This window comes from Mixophyes fleayi, chromosome 5 (assembly GCF_038048845.1).
Source record: "Mixophyes fleayi isolate aMixFle1 chromosome 5, aMixFle1.hap1, whole genome shotgun sequence".
Taxonomy (NCBI): Eukaryota; Metazoa; Chordata; class Amphibia; order Anura; family Limnodynastidae; genus Mixophyes; species Mixophyes fleayi.
The window spans coordinates 278,162,991-278,183,763 of record NC_134406.1 but is presented as its reverse complement, the minus strand read 5'-3'; the positions used below and the strand labels follow the sequence as shown (position 1 = coordinate 278,183,763).

The window sequence follows — 20,773 nt, the reverse complement described above, 5'->3', positions numbered from 1 at the left end:
AGGTCACTGTGGGACCTTAATGACCCGTTAAAAGCACTATCGTGCTTTATTAAATATACCCCATGATCTTTTTAACCTTACAACTTAAGTGCATGTTGGGTTTTCATTTATACGTGAGTTCTCTGTACATGAAATTCAATGTTTATGTGAAAGTTATTAGTTATTTGTTACCCACACAAACACAGGGAGAGCAGACAAACTTCACACAGATAGTGACCCCAGCGCTGGGAGGAAGCAGTGCTGACCACTGTGCCACATCGCTGCCCACGTTTTCTTTTGTTTCTGACTAACATTAATCCCCCTAAGATCATACACTTGAATCATTATAGCGTTTCATTTTGTTCCAATGTTAGGAGCGTCTGAATCTGGTGAGAGCTCTGCCTGGTCCGATCCCACCCGCTGGGACTATGTACAGCCTGGAGAAACGGTGACTGGTCCTTGTCAGAACTGGTAAGTCCTTCGGACATTGTGAAGCTGGTAAATGTGAGAGCCTAAATAATGTATTATTTAATGTGAACGCATCGGGAGAGACACAGTCCGGGAAAGAATGGTTCATTTTCTGTTCTTCTAGTACCTGCACCCATGGTCGTCTGCTCTGTACACCAGATCCCCATTGCCTTCTGGATGGTGAATGGGGTGTCTGGAGCTTGTGGACTGCATGTTCTCCAAGCTGTGGAGAAGGCATCCAGACTCGATCCAGAAAATGCAATAATCCTGCACCCCAGAATGGCGGACGAGATTGTGTGGGACACAGCGAGCAGCAGAGTCCTTGCCGAGGCCCCGCTTGTCAAGGTAACGGTGATACCTGAAGCTTCTGGATAACGTCCAGTCTGCCCCAAGTCTGAATCTGTTTCCTTACATTAAAGATTCCAGTTGTGGAGTCTGGCACAGGAGACTCAGGAGCTTCGTCCCATCTAGTTGTGGGTTTTAGATGTTTGAATAGATATAGTTGTTATTCAGGACATACAATGGTCCAGAAGTCTCCTGGTCTTCATGAATCACTGTGGGTCCCATTCTGTGTGTGTGATTTCCGTGGAGCTTCGTCCCATCTAGTTGTGGCTTCAGGTGTTTGGTAATTGTTATACAGAAAGATCCAAAGTTCTTCTGGGCTTCATGAATGTCTGGTGTTCGGTTCTACGTGTGTGATTTGTGGTTCCAGAGCTGGGTCCGTGGAGTGAGTGGTCTCTGTGGTCACCGTGCAGTATGACCTGTGGAGGAGGGGAGCAGATCAGGGTCCGTGAATGTCGGCGTCAAGAATGTGATGGAAAAGCCATTCAGAGTAGGATGTGCAACAACCAGGTGTGTCTCGGTGAGTATCTGCTGCAGAACGATCGTTCCCCATCACTGGTAGTTTTAGGCCTGTTATATATATATATATATATATATATATATATATATATATATATACATCATTATAAACCTTCCTACATGTATTTACCAGATGTGGGCTGCCCGGTAGACCGCCTGTACCGAGAGTGTGGAATAGCTGACAGCTGCCCATACAGTTGTGCCCACTTGGCCCAGCAGGTAGAATGTTTCCCAGACGAGTGTGAGGAGGGATGTCACTGTCCGCTGGGCACCTACTTCCACAACGGCTCCTGTGTGACGGTCAGACATCAGTGTGTCCTAATGTTGTAGACTGATAGTGCGAGAATCATGTGATCAGCGCTGGTGTTTATATCACAATGTAACTCAATAGACGATACAACACAAGTTTACATGGAAGGACACCACAAAACAAATCTCAATAATGTATTTGTTTGAATATATATAGTAATGAATTTCACAGGCAGTGATTTTCTAATTTACACACAGTTGTATTTTCTTGTGTATTAAACATCTTGGGCCTGATTATTAAGGAACATTAAGGAAATTCTGATATGTGATGCACGTTGCGTAAAATTGCTCTGCACATGGTTAAAAACGGATTATACTCCAGTGAACGCACGTCTATCATCATCATCATCATTATCATCAACATTTATTTATATAGCACCAGCAGATTCTGTAGCGCTTTACAATTGGGAACAAACAGTAATAAGACAATACTGGGTAATACATACAGACAGAGAGGTAAGAGAACCCTGCTGGCAGCTTACACTCTATAGGACAATGGTTTGATACACGAGGGTAAGTGCTAAAATCCATCTTTGAACCCAAAGGACACTTCCGTCGGCCTATGATTTCAGGGGCGGACGGGGAGAGGACTGGGCTCTATGCATATGGTCAGTACGGACGTGCTGAGCTCACTCACTCTCTAAGGCACATGTGTAACACTGGCACCAGCTCCAGGTCCGGTGTAAGTGCTGATTACTAGTGATGACAACTGCGTGTTTTTTTATTAATAATTATTAACCAATAGTAATATCATTAATCACTTTACTGTGCGTTCTGCTGGCAGTTTATATATACAGTACATGCATTATATATGCATTGTGCGTATCCCGCAGTGTGTCTGCGTACGGCACGTGCCGCATAGACAGAGCGGTTATACCCGTATTCACCTAGAAATGTTTCTTCAGATCCTCTTCTCGTTGAATACAGGTCTATCTGCTGCATTTTACCTCCATATAAAGAAGCACAAATTGCGTTCACTTTGTGTTCCTAAATGAATCAGGCCCTTGTAGTATAAAAGATCCAGCACATTAATTGCAGTAGATTTTAGCGTCATGTCTTGTTAGATTTTGTATATTTAGCAGCAAGATTTTCTCTCTGGTTTAGGATTGTCCGTGTCTGATTACTGAGGAGATCCTGCAGGATCTGAAGAACGGCTCATCAGATGATGTACGCTATCTTCCCATGCTGGTTACTGGCCGCGGGACCGTGGTGGTGCCAGGAGAGGAGGTGATACCAGGAGAGAAGATCTGGCACGGGTGCAGCACTTGGTATGTTCATCTCTTCTGTCTCACATTTCATTATCACCCAGTTCTTACCAGAATTATGTTTAAAGATTATTTAGTGGTGGAGTCACTAGATGGGTAGTGAGTGTGTAAGGGGGGAGGATGGTGGTGTCATTAGATGGGTAGTGAGTGTGTAAGGGGGGAGGATGGTTGTGTCATTAGATGGGTAGTGAGTGTGTAAGGGGGGAGGATGGTGGTGTCATTAGATGGTTAGTGCGTGTGTAAGGGGGGAGGAGGGTGGTGTCATTAGATGGGTAGTGAGTGTGTAAGGGTGTAAGGAGGGAGGATGGTGGTGTCATTAGATGGGTAGTGAGTGTGTAAGGGGGGAGGATGGTGGTGTCATTAGATGGGTAGTGAGTGTGTAAGGGGGGAGGATGGTGGTGTCATTAGATGGGTAGTGAGTGTGTAAGGGGGGAGGATGGTGGTGTCATTAGATGGGTAGTGAGTGTGTAAGGGGGGAGGATGGTGGTGTCATTAGATGGGTAGTGAGTGTGTAAGGGGGGAGGATGGTGGTGTCATTAGATGGGTAGTGAGTGTGTAAGGGGGGAGGATGGTGGTGTCATTAGATGGGTAGTGAGTGTGTAAAGGGGGAGGATGGTGGTGTCATTAGATGGTTAGTGCGTGTGTAAGGGGGGAGGATGGTGGTGTCATTAGATGGGTAGTGAGTGTGTAAGGGGGGAGGATGGTGGTGTTATTAGATGGTTAGTGCGTGTGTAAGGGGGGAGGATGGTGGTGTCATTAGATGGTTAGTGCGTGTGTAAGGGGGGAGGATGGTGGTGTCATTAGATGGGTAGTGAGTGTGTAAGGGGGGAGGATGGTGGTGTCATTAGATGGTTAGTGCGTGTGTAAGGGGGGAGGATGGTGGTGTCATTAGATGGGTAGTGAGTGTGTAAGGGGGGAGGATGGTGGTGTCATTAGATGGGTAGTGAGTGTGTAAGGGGGGAGGATGGTGGTGTTATTAGATGGTTAGTGCGTGTGTAAGGGGGGGAGGATGGTGGTGTCATTAGATGGTTAGTGCGTGTGTAAGGGGGGAGGATGGTGGTGTCATTAGATGGTTAGTGAGTGTGTAAGGGGGGAGGATGGTGGTGTCATTAGATGGTTAGTGAGTGTGTAAGGGGGGAGGATGGTGTTGTCATTAGATGGTTAGTGAGTATGTAAGGGGGGAGGATGGTGGTGTCATTAGATGGTTAGTGAGTATGTAAGGGGGGGAGGATGGTGGTGTCATTAGATGGTTAGTGCGTGTGTAAGGGGGGAGGATGGTGGTGTCATTAGATGGGTAGTGAGTGTGTAAGGGGGGAGGATGGTGGTGTCATTAGATGGGTAGTGAGTGTGTAAGGGGAGAGGATGGTGGTGTCATTAGATGGTTAGTGCGTGTGTAAGGGGGGAGGATGGTGGTGTCATTAGATGGGTAGTGAGTGTGTAAGGGGGGAGGATGGTGGTGTTATTAGATGGTTAGTGCGTGTGTAAGGGGGGAGGATGGTGGTGTCATTAGATGGTTAGTGCGTGTGTAAGGGGGGAGGATGGTGGTGTCATTAGATGGGTAGTGAGTGTGTAAGGGGGGAGGATGGTGGTGTCATTAGATGGGTAGTGAGTGTGTAAGGGGGGAGGATGGTGGTGTTATTAGATGGTTAGTGCGTGTGTAAGGGGGGAGGATGGTGGTGTCATTAGATGGTTAGTGCGTGTGTAAGGGGGGAGGATGGTGGTGTCATTAGATGGTTAGTGAGTGTGTAAGGGGGGAGGATGGTGGTGTCATTAGATGGTTAGTGAGTGTGTAAGTGGTAGATGGTGGTGTCGTTAGATGGGTAGTGAGTGTGTAAGGGGGTAGGATGGTGGTGTCATTAGATGGGTAGTGAGTGTGTAAGTGGTAGATGGTGGTGTCGTTAGATGGGTAGTGAGTGTGTAAGTGGTAAATAGTACAAACATGTAGTACAGTAATTGAGGAGGAATTGATGGTACATTATTTGCAGTAAATCACACCCTAACATTCCTGTTCTAATATGTTGGTGGCAGTTTATGTGAGAACGGCCAGATGAATTGCACATTTTCCACATGTACTTGGGATGGAAATTTCACTACATGGACCCCCTGGAGCCCCTGCTCGGTGACCTGCGGAGGCCTGGGCAACATGACCCGGTCACGTGACTGTTCTAATCCCAAACCAGCCAATGGGGGAAGAGACTGTGAAGGCCCCAGTGTGGACATTAAGTATTGTCAGACACCAGAGTGTGAAGGTAAGAAGAGGCGGAGCTTATATGTACAGTATATATATTATATGTACAGTGTATATATTGTATTACTCAGCACTGTCTGGCGATATATATTCACTGAGTCCATTTCATTCCAGATGGGACAGGACCCACTGAGCAGCCTCCCACTAACATCACAGGTAAAGTGTCAGGAAACCATGACAGGGATCATTATATGGGGACATGGTATGAAATGTGTCTGTTGGAGAGAACTTGGGGACTAGACACCATCGGTCACTGGGTATAATATACAGAACCGTATGATACATAAAGGGTTAGATCCTACATAGACCAGGACTAATCACCTATGTGACTCTCTGACGGGGCAGTACGGTGGCTCAGTGGTCAGCACTCACTGAGCTGCGTTCATGAGTATGATTGAGGCTGATAACTGTTTGGTGCTTTATAAAGAACTGATAATGATGATGACATGTGGGGAATGATAGGTAAAGTACAGAGGAACAGAGTAATACAGTATTTTTACATGCAGCAGAGATTTGTACCAGATACGTCAATGTAGATAAAACCGATATGGATCTCCATTGTAGCAGCTGTTATATAGACTGAATATAAGAACTATAGACCCAATCACAGGAGGATAAACCCAAATATAAAGATAAACTCACAATACAACGGGGTGAAGCTCAAGCAGAAGAAACATCTCAGACAGTAGAGAAGGTTCCTTAGATATATTAACGGTGAAAACACTGGGACAATAGTGATACTAAAAACTGAAGATGGTGAATATGTTGACAGCTATAAATAAGGGGGGGTCTAGCATTCAATTGTGATGAACGCTCTCCTGTACAGCTTCCTATGAGTCAATAAACAATCTATAGCTATCAGGGCACTATGTCCACGAAATGCAGATTGTCTGTGGTCAGTGCACCGGTGCTACCCCAGGGAAGGGGCAAAATGCAGTGAGTCTGTCTTGTTGGAGGTCCAGCTGGAGCGTCAATGGTGTAGGTACCAGGCTGGAATACACTTCTTTTGACCAAGGAGGACGAGTAGTGATGGATGTTTCTGTGGTTGATGGGTTGTAGAGAGTAGAATTGTGGAGGGTGTAAGCTGTGATTGTAACATAGTTGAAGGAGCTTCTAAACAGAGCTGCAGTCCAAACGTTGTTTCTGCAAAGGTAGACTGAGAGTAAAGAGTACGTATGGGTTACATTCAGAGGTTGCTCCTCAGTTCTGATTGCTCTTACTAGCAGAAGTGCAGATATATATGGATCAATCTGTAACTTCTCTTCACTCGCTGATCTCCATGGCTATTGATATCTTTTTTATTTCAGGGGGAATATGCTTGAAATAGAAATAAACATTTTATATTGTCTTATGTAGTATAGACTTCACTTGGTAATATATAGACACATGAAATCCATCAACCAATAATATTTTGTCAGGCACAGAGAAGGATTTTGGATCCTGGTCACCGTGGACTCCATGCTCTAAGAGCTGCACAGACAGCAAGTTCCCTGCAGTGAAGACACGTTCACGATTCTGTCCTGGTGGAAGAAATTGTACCGGAGAGTCATTCCAGGAGACCACCTGTAACCTCCCTCAATGTACTGGTGAGACCCCTGACAGATATCCGGGCCACCAAGAACTTCTTACTTTTCACCATTCATCTCCCAACTTCCATCCAGAAATGTGTTTTGCACTGACTGATTTTATAAATATCTGATCATCAATCAGTATATTTCTTCTTACGATGATCAATTAATATGTTGCACCCTGTGGTTATTATTGAACTAGCAGAATATTATTAAATGACTACCTTCGTCACCCACTTTCATGGTCTGGTGGTCTAAAATCTGTTCTTCTCTCAGATACAACCTCTCTGTGTGACGGGGAAGAGTGTCGGGAGCAGAATTGCTCCTGGAACCCCTGGTCCAAGTGGAGCGAGTGTTCTCGATCCTGTGGTGTTGGTCAACAGAGACGACTCCGTACTTACAACCCCCCTGGTGACAAGGGCTCGTGGTGTGAGGATATCCTAACCGGGAACATGGAGCGAAGGTTCTGTAACTTACAGGCCTGTAAAGGTAGATTATTTCATTATAGAGACATTATATTCCAGACACTTGAAGCGTCATTATCCTCAGGTACAATAACAATTCTTTCTCCACCTTTACTCTTGCGGTCGTCTTCTAGTAAATGGTGGCTGGTCCAAGTGGAGTCCCTGGTCCTGGTGTGACCGTTTGTGCGGTGGAGGAAGATCAGTGAGAAGTCGGACCTGTACCAGCCCTCCGCCAAAAAATGGAGGGGAGGAATGTCCTGGAGAAAAATACCAAGTGCGCATCTGCAATCCGAGACCCTGTGGTAAGACCGGAATGTGTTTAATGTCAGAAAATACCACATACAAAACTGACATTAATACAATATCTGTAGTAAAACAATCCAGCCTTGAAAACTATAATTATAAAACTATTCTGGGAATATCTAAGTGACCAGACACAAACCCTGGGCACCCCCCTTTCATATGACCTGACCAACAAACAAGACCAGACCATACGTATCAACATCAGCTGAACCTCTGAACCACGAGGCCTCAGGAGTAAGGTAAGTATGGTACAGATATCGTGGGCAGAATCTAGGTGTCCTCCACCTCATCCAAATCATCCCTCTTCAGATCATAGAGATCCTCATGGTGCTCATCATAGTGACTGTTACTTTGGAATAGGACCCTCAGGTGGGTTTCTTATATTTATGAGTAAGTGAATTGTCTGGGCAGCTAAATATCTCACTTGGTTCCATATCCCCGAAGCTTCAGAACCCAACTCTCCATTTCCTGTCCATGAAGATAACGAGATATCGATTTACTGTTTTAGTTATCAGATTTAACCTATTGCTTGTACTCAGCTTTCCTATGTATTATTCCTTTCATCCTCCCTCTATGAAGCTGAGGGCTGTGCCCCAGAAATGGAGCATGTGACCTGTGCCAATCGGTGCCCCCGGCATTGCTCAGATTTTCAGCAGGGAATTGCATGCCTGGACGGGGAGGCCTGCGAGCCGGGATGTCGGTGCCCCACGGGTAGGTCACGTTTATCATACCTCTGGTAGTTACAGATAACAGTTATCCACATTGAGTCACAGTACAGGTTCGTCAGGATGTCTGAATTTTAGGCTACACCTATTTTTCTCAGGATTACTGGAGCAGGACGGAGTTTGTCTGCCCATTGCCCAGTGTGAGTGTACAGACAGCCGTGGACAGAGCTGGATCCCCCACAGCTCTATCCAGGAAAACTGCAACAACTGCACCTGCTCAGACGGGCATCTCATCTGCACCAATAACACCTGCCAGAGCGTGGACTGTATGTGGAGCCAGTGGTCAACATGGTCTCAGTGCTCTGTCACTTGTGGAAGTGGCCATCAGACACGATTCAGGTGAGAGGATGTGAGTGGATGGGTGTGAGTGTGGCAGGATAATAGAAGGTCCATAAGTGCTTTGGGGAACAAGAAATCAAGAGATCCTGGTTGAAATTGTCACCATTTGATTGTCATTATAAGATCCTCGCTGTTCCATATATATCACAATATTCTTCTTATTCTGTTTACAGATCATCTACATCTGGGTCAGAGAGGAGACAGTGTCAGACACCTGAGAAACAGTCTCGCCAGTGTTATTGGGAAATGTGCCCCACATTGTGCCCACAGAATGGCTCTGACAGACATGTTGGTGATGTGTGGCTGGTAGGAGAGTGCCAGCAATGGTTAGTATCTGATTCCATACACTGTATGTAGAGCGTGTCCTTAAACAAGGTCAAATGTCCACTGAGGTCCTGTCCAGGGTCAGAGTGTACAGTAGACAGAGCTAGTATCTGATTGCTTGAATTACTAATGGATCTTGACACCACTGGGGCAGACGTAAGATGAAATACCCTGTCCCAAGGGAGTGCAGACTCATGGATGGATGTATACGTACATCGCAGCCCAGAGTTGTTCCAGTTTTTCCTCCTGCCTTGAGGTCCCCCTACCAAACAAGAGTGACCGACCCCTTTACAGTGTTATACAGTATGTCGTCCTGCTGTTTCTTCCACAGTGAGATAATCGATGCTCATTATCCCACGTATCTCAAATCACTCAGTACTGGTTCAGGACTCAGGGACCCGCGGCGGCTATACTTCCCCAAACTGGCTAGCAATAGGGGGTGGCCTCTCACTCTGCCCCTGGGGTGTTTGGCTGCACACAGTCAGTACCTCAGTAGAGGCAGTCGGGTGCCATACCTTTGTCCCCTGTTCGGGGATGAGATATATGGAAGAAATTTTTCCAGTTCTTCATTTTCCCCAACGCCAACTCAGCCTCCACGAGCCCTTACACCCACCGCATCGCAGTGCTCGTATTTCTGTTCTGTGCATCCACTGACGCACGATCTTAGTCTACATTTTGATGGGCATCTGCACAGACAATCGTCTAAACCAATCACAGATATTTGGGCCATGTCAGAAAAACTGAAAACACAAAGTATTTCCTACCCAAATATGACAGACCCTCATTTATATCAATGAGCTGTCTTTATTCAAGTGTGACAACATTTCCACCTTTAATGATATTGGTTTTTGAACACATAGTAATCTTCTTCTTTCTTCTGCTTCCTTCTTCTCCTTCCTCCTTCTTCTTCTTCCTCCTCCTTCTTCTTCCTCCTCCTTCTTCTTCTTCTTCTTCTTCCTTCCTCTTCCTTCTTCTTCTTTCTTCTTCCTCTTCCTCCTTCTTCTTCCTCCTTCTTCCTCCAAGGTAGATAAGATAAATGCAGACACGAAAACAAAGGGTAAGGAGGGCCCTGCTCATGAGAGCTTACATTCTAATTCTGATCAGATAATGCGCCATGATGGATTAATAGTTGTCCAAGTGGCCGGGCTCTGATTACTTCCAACGAAGGTTTTATGGACTGACGCAGAGCGGGCACCTGTACCAGCGCACTCTCTACCCCTTGATATTGGTTATGATATCTTATCCCACAAAATGAAATCTTATTTTGCATTTGTGCGGGACTATATCATCTGCACACGTGGGGTCAGCTCTGCCCACAAAAGGGCACAAAAAGTGATCTTTACGTAAGTAACACATATTACAATGCTGAACCAAATGCAGAGCCATAAAAGCGGTCACCGGGCACGTGACATCACACAGCCAGCGCCGTTTCCTGCGTTCTTAATGACGTCTATTTGTCACTGATTTCCTCTGTTTCTCCATCTAGTATATGCACTCCGGAGGGCAATCACTGCCAGGACATTGGATGTGGAGGTGAGTACACATTTAGTAGCTATTCTCTTATGTACAATGGTATATTAATAATACATAATATGTATATGAAATATTATTTAATCGCTTTTATTGAACAGTTGAAATGAATGTAAAGCGTGTTACTTGGTTAGAGAGAGGATGTAAATATCACTGATAAAACTGTTACTATACATTAAATTCTAAGAGCGCCTCTTTTTGCAGATGACACAAAGATATGCAGCAGGGGGGGTAAAATGATGGATGATCGAGGTAGACTAGAGGAATGGTCAAGAGCGTGACAACTACAGTTTAATGCCAATAAATGCAAAATCATACACTTGGTCTCAAAACCACAAAGGTGAAATATAGCATTAATGACACTATAATGGAAACTACTGAGGAGGAAAGGGATCTAGGAGTCACTATTTCAGGTGACATAAAGGCAGGTAAGTAATGTAACAGAGCAATGAGGAAGGCAAGTCAGATGCCTGGTTACATAGGGAGAGGAATCAGTAGCAGAAAGTAAGAAGTAATAATACCACTGTATAGGTCATTGGTACGACCTCATCTAGAACACTGGGCCTGATTCATTAAGGAAAGTTCAGCAAAAGGCAAAGCCATGTTACATTGGAGCGGGAGGTAAATCTAAAATTTGACGGCAGATTTATAGTTGGGGTAGGAGGGGGTAGGACATGTCCTAGATCAACTTTAAATTTCAGTGTAAATATAAAGCTATGAAAAAACAGCCAGTATTTAACTTATGCAAAATAATAAACTAATTTGCACCCCTTCCATTGTAACATGGTTTTGTCCAGAAAACGTACTCAAATTCTTGGCTAACTTCCTTAATGAATCAGGCCCTAGAGCACTTTATACCAAACTGTACAAATAATACACCAGAAATAAAAGTGATGGTGGCCACTTTGTTGAAGCCAATGTTCTCTTAAAGATATGCAGATGCCCATGGAAATGTGTCCTAGGCTGCAGACAATGTGTTATAATCCACTTAATATATCAACTAGGAGGATCCATGATTAGCGAAAGGGGGGTTTCTGGGTAACTGGTGACACAATGGCTTGACCACGCCTCCTCCTGCACTAGTCACCTGACCACTCCGCCGGGAGATCCCGGATGGGAGGTTATAAAAGTCGTCAGGTATGAGTTACAAAGTGCGTCCCATCAAAGGATCAGAGGAGATGCCTCTGAGGTGTCGGGGAGGTAAAGGCTGTGCCCCCTGCCGCCCTGTAGGTAATAGCCCTGTAAACTCACCATCTGCCCCCCTCTCATCTAAATAATTCTTCCTGCAAAAAGAAACCTAATTTCTGTACTAGGTGCAAAGTGTAATCTACACTTGGTAAGAACGGCGCTCTCTGCGCACCGGCTCCTACCGGCAGCGCCTTCCCCACAGCAACGCTGCTATTGTGTCCCGTGAATCCCGGCTTTCCACTGAATATCCCACAAGGCATGTGACATCACAAAACAGCATTACGCAACTGATTTACACGTCTGTAAATGTCCCTTGATGTGGTAAACAGGAAAGTATTTTAGACTAATAGACACGGATCAGTCCTTTTATGCTCCATAGAGATGAACACGTCAGAAATGAAGCTGGGCGTATTAGTCCCATAACGACTTGGGGGTAAATGTATCAAAGTGCGAGTTTGCCAGCGTGTTTAAACGCAAAAAAATCACAAAAAAAATTGGTGTCAGTTTGTTTTTTTAACACTTTCTCGCCGTATTACCCTACTACCCACAGCCAAGGGGTAGTAGGAAGAGCCCTAGTGCTATCAGCACTGGGCTGGTTATTTCTAGGGGGGGGCCCGCTCGTTTTTTTCAGCAGACCCCACTCCCTAGGGAATCCAGCCCAGCGCTGACAGCCTAGGGTTGGTTAGTTATTATGGCAGGGGGACCCCTGCCGCGCGTCCCCCTGCTATAGTGCCGCCAACCCTGGCTGGTTTGCCTAGTGCTGGTAAAGTGAAAATGGAGGGAACCCCACGCAAAGTTTTTCCCCGATTTTCACGGGACCCCACGCTTTTTTTGGAAAAAACTTTTATCTATTCTTTACCTTTTTAACACTGCCAGGGCAGTGTAACAGTGATGTGTTTCTACAACACGCTGCTATCAAGCAGCGTGTTGTATCTGGCGTGTTTAGAAGCAAACTCTCCTGAGTTTGCTAACTCGCAGCTTCATACATTGGAGACTTGTATACCTGCAATGGCAAACAGTGGTGAGTTTGATCTCTGGCAATTTTGCAAGTAGCGATTTTGACAGAAGCAGAACTCTGGCGATTTTGCATGAAATCTCAGCTTCATACATCGGCGAGTTTCAACTCTCCCAAGAAAATCGCTGGAGTTGCAAACTCGCACTTTGATACATTTAACCCTTGGAGTAAAATATATTATGTCTTTTCTAACTTCAGTCGATGGAAACTGGACTCCGTGGTCTCCTTGGTCTGACTGTCCAGTCACTTGCGGCACTGGTGTTCAGATCCGCTCCCGGGCCTGTATCAACCCCCCTCCCCGCAACAATGGTTCAGACTGCGAGGGCCTGGACACAGAGAGACAGGACTGTACCAACAAGCAGTGTGAAGGTGAGACGGCTCCAGACATATATACCTATAAAGCTCTCTGGGTCATGGTACTGTAACTGATCATTTTATATTAGGGATAGAAATAACGGCTTCTTTATTAGTCACAATAGTCATTGTCAGACAGGAAACAATAATTATACGTTATGTATCATGCACCGTTGTGTTCCGCCGGACTCCAGGTAGCTCCACAGTACCGGACTGAATTTTTCTTCAATCTGCAGGTAGCGGTGAGTGCAGCTGGACAGACTGGAGCCTGTGTTCCCGCAGCTGTGGTACAGGAATTCGCATTCGGAGATGGCGGTGTGACTGCCCTGCCGTGGAGTCTCCGGATCTACCATGTAACAGCAGTGAGCATGTGCAGACAGAGGCGTGTTACATGCAGCCATGTGAAGGTATGTGTGTAACAGAATATAGCCACAGAGAGGGTATCAATTTAAATGTGTGTTACCGCGGTAATGGTACCTCAGTGTGGGTAAATAAGTTACCTAGGAAAATATTGGGTGAAAGATGCCCCTTTTATTCTATCTATAAAATATAAAAATATCAGAGTTTCCCGCACAGCAAATACATAACCTTTCACATCTCAGCAATGTCCATTCCCAGTTATTGCAAAGAGCCACATTTGTCACTCCTTTATCCATGTGGGAGGGACTAGGCTCAATATCCTCCCGCTTTTCATGGGTCCACAAAGAAAGTCAAATCCATGGATACTTTGCAATATCCACACAGACTGACAGGAGTCACTAGTCCTCTTGGACTGGTCTAGGATCATGCTTGTCTTGCAGCACCCTCCCATGCAGTGTGACTGACACAAAATGAATATAATTAAGAGTAACTGGGATCTCCCTGCACAAGTGGCAGTAATGAGGAAACGCTTGTGATTGATGATTTTTAATTGGTCATTCTTTAATGAAAAGTTTTCCGGTCTCTTCTATATAATACAGACAGTCCCGATGTCCCATCACTCTCAGGACACATGTAATACAAACAGTCCCGATGTCCCCTCACTCTCAGGACACATGTAATACAGACAGTCCCTGTGTCCTCTCACTCTCAGGACACATGTAATGCAGACAGTCCCGATGTCACCTCACTCTCAGGACACATGTAATACAGACAGTCCCGGTGTCCCCTCACTCTCAGGACATATGTAATACAGACAGTCCCGATGTCACCTCACTCTCAGGACACATGTAATACAGACAGTCCCGGTGTCCCCTCACTCTCAGGACACATATAATACAGACTGTCCCGGTGTCCCCTCACTCTCAGGACAAATGTAATACAGACAGTCCTGGTGTCCCCTCACTCTCAGGACACATGTAATACAGACAGTCCCGGTGTCCTCTCACTCTCAGGGCACATGTAATACGGACAGTCCAGGTGTCCCCTCACTCTCAGAACACATGTAATACAGACAGTCCTGGTGTCCCCTCACTCTCAGGACACATGTAATACAGACAGTCCTGGTGTCCCCTCACTCTCAGGACACATGTAATACAGACAGTCCAGGTGTCTCCTCACTCTCAGGACACATGTAATACAGACAGTCCCTATGTCCCCTCACTCTCAGGACACATGTAATACAGACAGTCCCGGTGTCCTCTCACTCTCAGGACACATGTAATACAGACAGTCCAGGTGTCCCCTCACTCTCAGGACACATGTAATACAGACAGTCCAAGTGTCTCCTCACTCTCAGGACACATGTAATACAGACAGTCCTGATGTCCCCTCACTCTCAGGACACATGTAATACAGACAGTCCCGGTGTCCCCTCACTTTCAGGACACGTGTAATACAGACAGTCCAGGTGTCCCCTCACTCTCAGGACACATGTAATACAGACAGTCCCGGTGTCCTCTCACTCTCAGGACACATGTAATACAGACAGTCCCGGTGTCCCCTCACTTTCAGGACACGTGTAATACAGACAGTCCAGGTGTCCCCTCACTCTCAGGACACATGTAATACAGACAGTCTCAGTGTCCTCTCACTCTCAGGACACATGTAATACAGAAAGTCCTGGTGTCCCCTCACTCTCAGGACACATGTAATACAGACAGTCCTGATGTCCCCTCACTCTCAGGACACATGTAATACAGACAGTCCTGGTGTCCCCTCACTCTCAGGACACGTGTAATACAGAAAGTCCAGGTGTCGCCTCACTCTCAGGACACATATAATACAGACAGTCCCGGTGTCCCCTCACTCTCAGGACACATGTAATACAGACTGTCCCGGTGTCCCCTCACTCTCAGGACACATGTAATACAGACAGTCCCGATGTCCCATCACTCTCAGGACACATGTAATACAAACAGTCCCGATGTCCCCTCACTCTCAGGACACATGTAATACAGACAGTCCCGTGTCCCCTCACTCTCAGGACACATGTAATACAGACTGTCCCGGTGTCCCCTCACTCTCAGGACACATGTAATACAGACAGTCCCGATGTCCCATCACTCTCAGGACACATGTAATACAGACAGTCCCGGTGTCCCCTCACTCTCAGGACACGTGTAATACAGACAGTCCCGGTGTCCCCTCACTCTCAGGACACGTGTAATACAGACTGTCCCGGTGTCCCCTCACTCTCAGGACACATGTAATACAGACAGTCCCGATGTCCCATCACTCTCAGGACACATGTAATACAAACAGTCCCGATGTCCCCTCACTCTCAGGACACATGTAATACAGACAGTCCCGGTGTCCCCTCACTCTCAGGACACATGTAATACAGACAGTCCCTATGTCCCCTCACTCTCAGGACACATATAATACAGACAGTCCTGGTGTCCCCTCACTCTCAGGACACATGTAATACAGACAGTCCAGGTGTCCCCTCACTCTCAGGACACATGTAATACAGACAGTCCCGATGTCCCCTCACTCTCAGGACACATGTAATACAGACAGTCCTGATGTCCCCTCACTCTCAGGACACATGTAATACAGACAGTCCTGGTGTCCCCTCACTCTCAGGACACATGTAATACAGACAGTCGAGGTGTCCCCTCACTCTCAGGACACATGTAATACAGACAGTCCCGGTGTCCCCTCACTCTCAGGACACATGTAATACAGACAGTCCCGGTGTCCCCTCACTTTCAGGATACGTGTAATACAGACAGTCGAGGTGTCCCCTCACTCTCAGGACACATGTAATACAGACAGTCCCGGTGTCCCCTCACTCTCAGGACACATGTAATACAGACAGTCCTGGTGTCCCCTCACTCTCAGGACACATGTAATACAGACAGTCCCGGTGTCCCCTCACTTTCAGGATACGTGTAATACAGACAGTCGAGGTGTCCCCTCACTCTCAGGACACGTGTAATACAGACAGTCCCGGTGTCCCCTCACTTTCAGGATACGTGTAATACAGACAGTCGAGGTGTCCCCTCACTCTCAGGACACGTGTAATACAGACAGTCCCGGTGTCCTCTCACTCTCAGGACACGTGTAATACAGACAGTCCCGATGTCCTCTCACTCTCAGGACACATGTAATACAGACAGTCCCGGTGTCCCCTCACTCTCAGGACACGTGTAATACAGACAGTCCTGGTGTCCCCTGACTCTCAGGACAATGTAATACAGACAGTCCCGGTGTCCCCTCACTCTCAGGACACATGTAATACAGACAGTCCTGATGTCCTTTCACTCTCAGGACACATGTAATACAGACAGTCCTGGTGTCCCCTCACTCTCAGGACACATGTAATACAGACAGTCCCGGTGTCCTCTCACTCTCAGGACACATGTAATACAGACAGTCCCGATGTCCCATCACTCTCAGGACACATGTAATACAAACAGTCCCGATGTCCCCTCACTCTCAGGACACATGTAATACAGTCAGTCCCTGTGTCCTCTCACTCAATGGACACATGTAATACAGGCAGTCCCGGTGTCCCCTCACTCTCAGGACACGTGTAATACAGACAGTCCCGGTGTCCCCTCACTCTCAGGACACATGTAATACAGACTGTCCCGGTGTCCCCTCACTCTCAGGACACATGTAATACAGACAGTCCTGGTGTCCCTTCACTCTCAGGACACATGTAATACAGACATTCCTGGTGTCCCCTCACTCTCAGGACACATGTAATACAGACAGTCCAGGTGTCCCCTCACTCTCAGGACACATGTAATACAGACAGTCCTGATGTCCCCTCACTCTCAGGACACATGTAATACAGACAGTCCTGGTGTCCCCTCACTCTCAGGACACATGTAATACAGACAGTCCTGGTGTCCCCTCACTCTCAGGACACATGTAATACAGACAGTCCTGGTGTCCCCTCACTCTCAGGACACATGTAATACAGACAGTCCCGATGTCACCTCACTCTCAGGAGACATGTAATACAGACAGTCCTGATGTCCCCTCACTCTCAGGACACATGTAATACAGACTGTCCCGGTGTCCCCTCACTCTCAGCACACATGTAATGCAGACAGTCCCGATGTCACCTCACTCTCAGGACACATGTAATACAGACAGTCCCGATGTCACCTCACTCTCAGGAGACATGTAATACAGACAGTCCTGATGTCCCCTCACTCTCAGGACACATGTAATACAGACTGTCCCGGTGTCCCCTCACTCTCAGCACACATGTAATGCAGACAGTCCCGATGTCACCTCACTCTCAGGACACATGTAATACAGACAGTCCCGATGTCCCCTCACTCTCAGGACACATGTAATGCAGACAGTCTCGATGTCACCTCACTCTCAGGACACATGTAATACAGACAGTCCCGGTGTCCCCTCACTCTCAGGACACATGTAATACAGACAGTCCCGATGTCACCTCACTCTCAGGACACATGTAATACAGACAGTCCCGATGTCCCCTCACTCTCAGGACACATGTAATACAGACAGTCCCGGTGTCCCCTCACTCTCAGGACACATGTAATACAGACAGTCCCGGTGTCCCCTCACTCTCAGGACACATGTAATACAGACAGTCCCGATGTCACCTCACTCTCAGGACACATGTAATACAGACAGTCCCGGTGTCCCCTCACTCTCAGGACACATGTAATACAGACAGTCCCGGTGTCCCCTCACTCTCAGGACACATGTAATACAGACAGTCCCGATGTCACCTCACTCTCAGGACACATGTAATACAGACAGTCCCTGTGTCCCCTCACTCTCAGGACACATGTAATACAGACTGTCCCGGTGTCCCCTCACTCTCAGGACACATGTGATACAGACAGTCCTGGTGTCCCCTGACTCTCAGGACACATGTAATACAGACAGTCCCGGTGTCCCCTCACTCTCAGGACACATGTAATACAGACAGTCCCGGTGTCCCCTCACTCTCAGGACACATGTAATACAGACAGTCCCGGTGTCCCCTCACTTTCAGGACACATGTAATACAGACAGTCCCGGTGTCCCCTCACTCTCAGGACACATGTAATACAGACAGTCCCGGTGTCCCCTCACTCTCAGGACACATGTAATACAGACAGTCCCAGTGTCCTCTCACTCTCAGGACACATGTAATACAGACAGTCCCGGTGTCCCCTCACTCTCAGGACACATGTAATACAGACAGTCCCGGTTGCAGGATGGACTTTTTCTACCTCTCTGCATGGATACACACTTTTGATCTGCGGAGAAGGTCTGTGTTCTTGGTTTTGCGCTGTACGAATCATAGTGTTAGACGCTCCTCATAAATGATCTCCTGTTTGTCTCTGGTCATATGTGTACTATGTATGTCCCTGTCTGGTCATATACGTATATGTTCTGTATTTATGTGTCTGTCTGATGATACATTTTCTGTTATGTACCTGTACATAACCATGTGGACATATGTGTTCTATTTGTGTCCTGTGTCTGTACATCTCTGTGTGGTCATACATGTCTTCCATGTTCTCTTGCAGGGATCTGCTCTTGGGGGCACTGGAGTAATTGGACTGATTGCTCCTGTCACTCTATGCTCCAGCATCGCTACCGGGAGCCCCAACGTCCAACCTTTGTGGGAGACACATGTGACAAGTTGGGGACTGAAGTTCGGACCTGTAACCTGTCCCATTGCTCTGGTGAGATTAATATGTTTATATATTGCAGGTAAAACATGTCAGCTGTTACAGTCTACACAACACGCCATGTCATGTGCAGACCTCCCAACATGTACTGTAACATATTATGCCACACGCCATGTCCTATGTTATACATCTCAACATGTATGTATCTGGAATTCGGACAAAATAAACCCACCGTCAATCCGTCCAAATCTGGTCCATCCAGAAATGCCCACTTTTGGGCAAAACGTCACCTACTTCATGTAAGTCCGTAAGTGGAGGTATGCTATGTATTTAATACTTTTATATATGTTGTATTGTAATAATACATATTATTACTCATAAGATGGTGTCTCTCACACATATTATTCCCTATAAGATGGCAGCCCATTCCCACAGCCTCTCTTCCTCAATGTGTATTTACACACGTTCTCCTCTCTTGTGCCTTAGAGTCCAGCTGTCAGCCCCCGTTTATATTCAGCCACTGTGGATCTCCGTGTGATGGCCTCTGTTCTTCCAGACACTCCCCGGATGCTTGCCTTGGTATGCCTACATGCCAGCCTGGCTGTTACTGCCCTGCGGTGAGTTGTTATTTCATCCCCTTGTCATGGAAGACTTTCTTCCCTGCCGATTATACCAACAGTATCCAGCTATAAAGGGAATTTACAATGCACAGAAATATATTAAAAATATAACACTGACGTATGAAACCGAAAATAAGGATAGTTTATCACTGGGTGACTGATGAAATGATGAGGGTTTATCACTGGGTGACGGATGAAATGATAAAGGTCTATCACTGGGTGACTGATGAAATGATAAAGGTCTATCACTGGGTGACTGATGAAATGATGAGGGTCTATCACTGGGTGACCGGGTGATGATGAGGGTCTATCACTGGGTGACTGATGAAATGAAGAGGGTCTATCACTGGGTGAGTGATGAAATGATGAGGGTCTATCACTAGGTGACTGATGAAATGATGAGGGTCTATCACTGGGTGACCGGGTGATGATGAGGGTCTATCACTGGGTGAGTGATGAAATGATGAGGGTCTATCACTAGGTGACTGATGAAATGATGAGGGTCTATCACTGGGTGACCGGGTGATGATGAGGGTCTATCACTGGGTGACTGATGAAATGATGAGGGTCTATCACTGGGTGACTGATGAAATGATGAAGGTCTATCACTGGGTGACCGGGTGATGATGAGGGTCTATCACTGGGTGACCGGGTGATGATAAGGGTCTATCACTGGGTGACTGATGAAATGATGATGGTCTATCACTGGGTGACCAGGAGATGATGAGGGGCTATCACTGGGTGACTGATGAAATGATAAAGGTCTATCACTGGGTGACTGATGAAATGAAGAGGGTCTATCACTGGGTGACCGGGTGATGATGAGGGTCTATCACTGGGTGAGTGATGAAATGATGAGGGTCTATCACTGGGTGACCGGGTGATGATGAGGGTCTATCACTGGGTGGCCGGGTGATGATGAGGGTCTATCACTGGGTGGCCGGGTGATGATGAGGGTCTATCACTGGGTGACCGGGTGATGATGAGGGTCTATCACTGGGTGACTGATGAAATGATGATGGTCTATCACTGGGTGACCAGGAGATGATGAGGGGCTATCACTGGGTGACTGATGAAATGATGAGGGTCTATTACTGGGTGACCGGGTGATGATGAGGGTCTATCACTGGGTGACCGGGTGATGATGAGGGTCTATCACTGGGTGACTGATGAAA

General features: G+C 46.7%; 1 protein-coding gene across 1 annotated transcript in view; it reads left to right on the top strand.

Annotated features, from left to right (window-relative positions):
- The window catches only part of LOC142159549 (SCO-spondin-like), a 180,619-nt gene that overhangs the window by 123,813 nt on the left and 36,033 nt on the right, over positions 1 to 20,773 (top strand). Inside the window, exons 84-101 of the mRNA XM_075214441.1 lie at positions 354 to 450; positions 572 to 792; positions 1,160 to 1,309; positions 1,442 to 1,608; positions 2,722 to 2,885; positions 4,911 to 5,131; positions 5,245 to 5,286; positions 6,549 to 6,716; positions 6,975 to 7,187; positions 7,297 to 7,464; positions 8,045 to 8,176; positions 8,289 to 8,529; positions 8,703 to 8,855; positions 10,340 to 10,386; positions 12,785 to 12,955; positions 13,177 to 13,347; positions 18,874 to 19,032; positions 19,465 to 19,595. Coding sequence (XP_075070542.1) covers positions 354 to 450; positions 572 to 792; positions 1,160 to 1,309; positions 1,442 to 1,608; positions 2,722 to 2,885; positions 4,911 to 5,131; positions 5,245 to 5,286; positions 6,549 to 6,716; positions 6,975 to 7,187; positions 7,297 to 7,464; positions 8,045 to 8,176; positions 8,289 to 8,529; positions 8,703 to 8,855; positions 10,340 to 10,386; positions 12,785 to 12,955; positions 13,177 to 13,347; positions 18,874 to 19,032; positions 19,465 to 19,595 — 2,816 coding nt within the window. The remainder of the gene's footprint in view (positions 1 to 353; positions 451 to 571; positions 793 to 1,159; positions 1,310 to 1,441; positions 1,609 to 2,721; positions 2,886 to 4,910; positions 5,132 to 5,244; positions 5,287 to 6,548; positions 6,717 to 6,974; positions 7,188 to 7,296; positions 7,465 to 8,044; positions 8,177 to 8,288; positions 8,530 to 8,702; positions 8,856 to 10,339; positions 10,387 to 12,784; positions 12,956 to 13,176; positions 13,348 to 18,873; positions 19,033 to 19,464; positions 19,596 to 20,773) is intronic.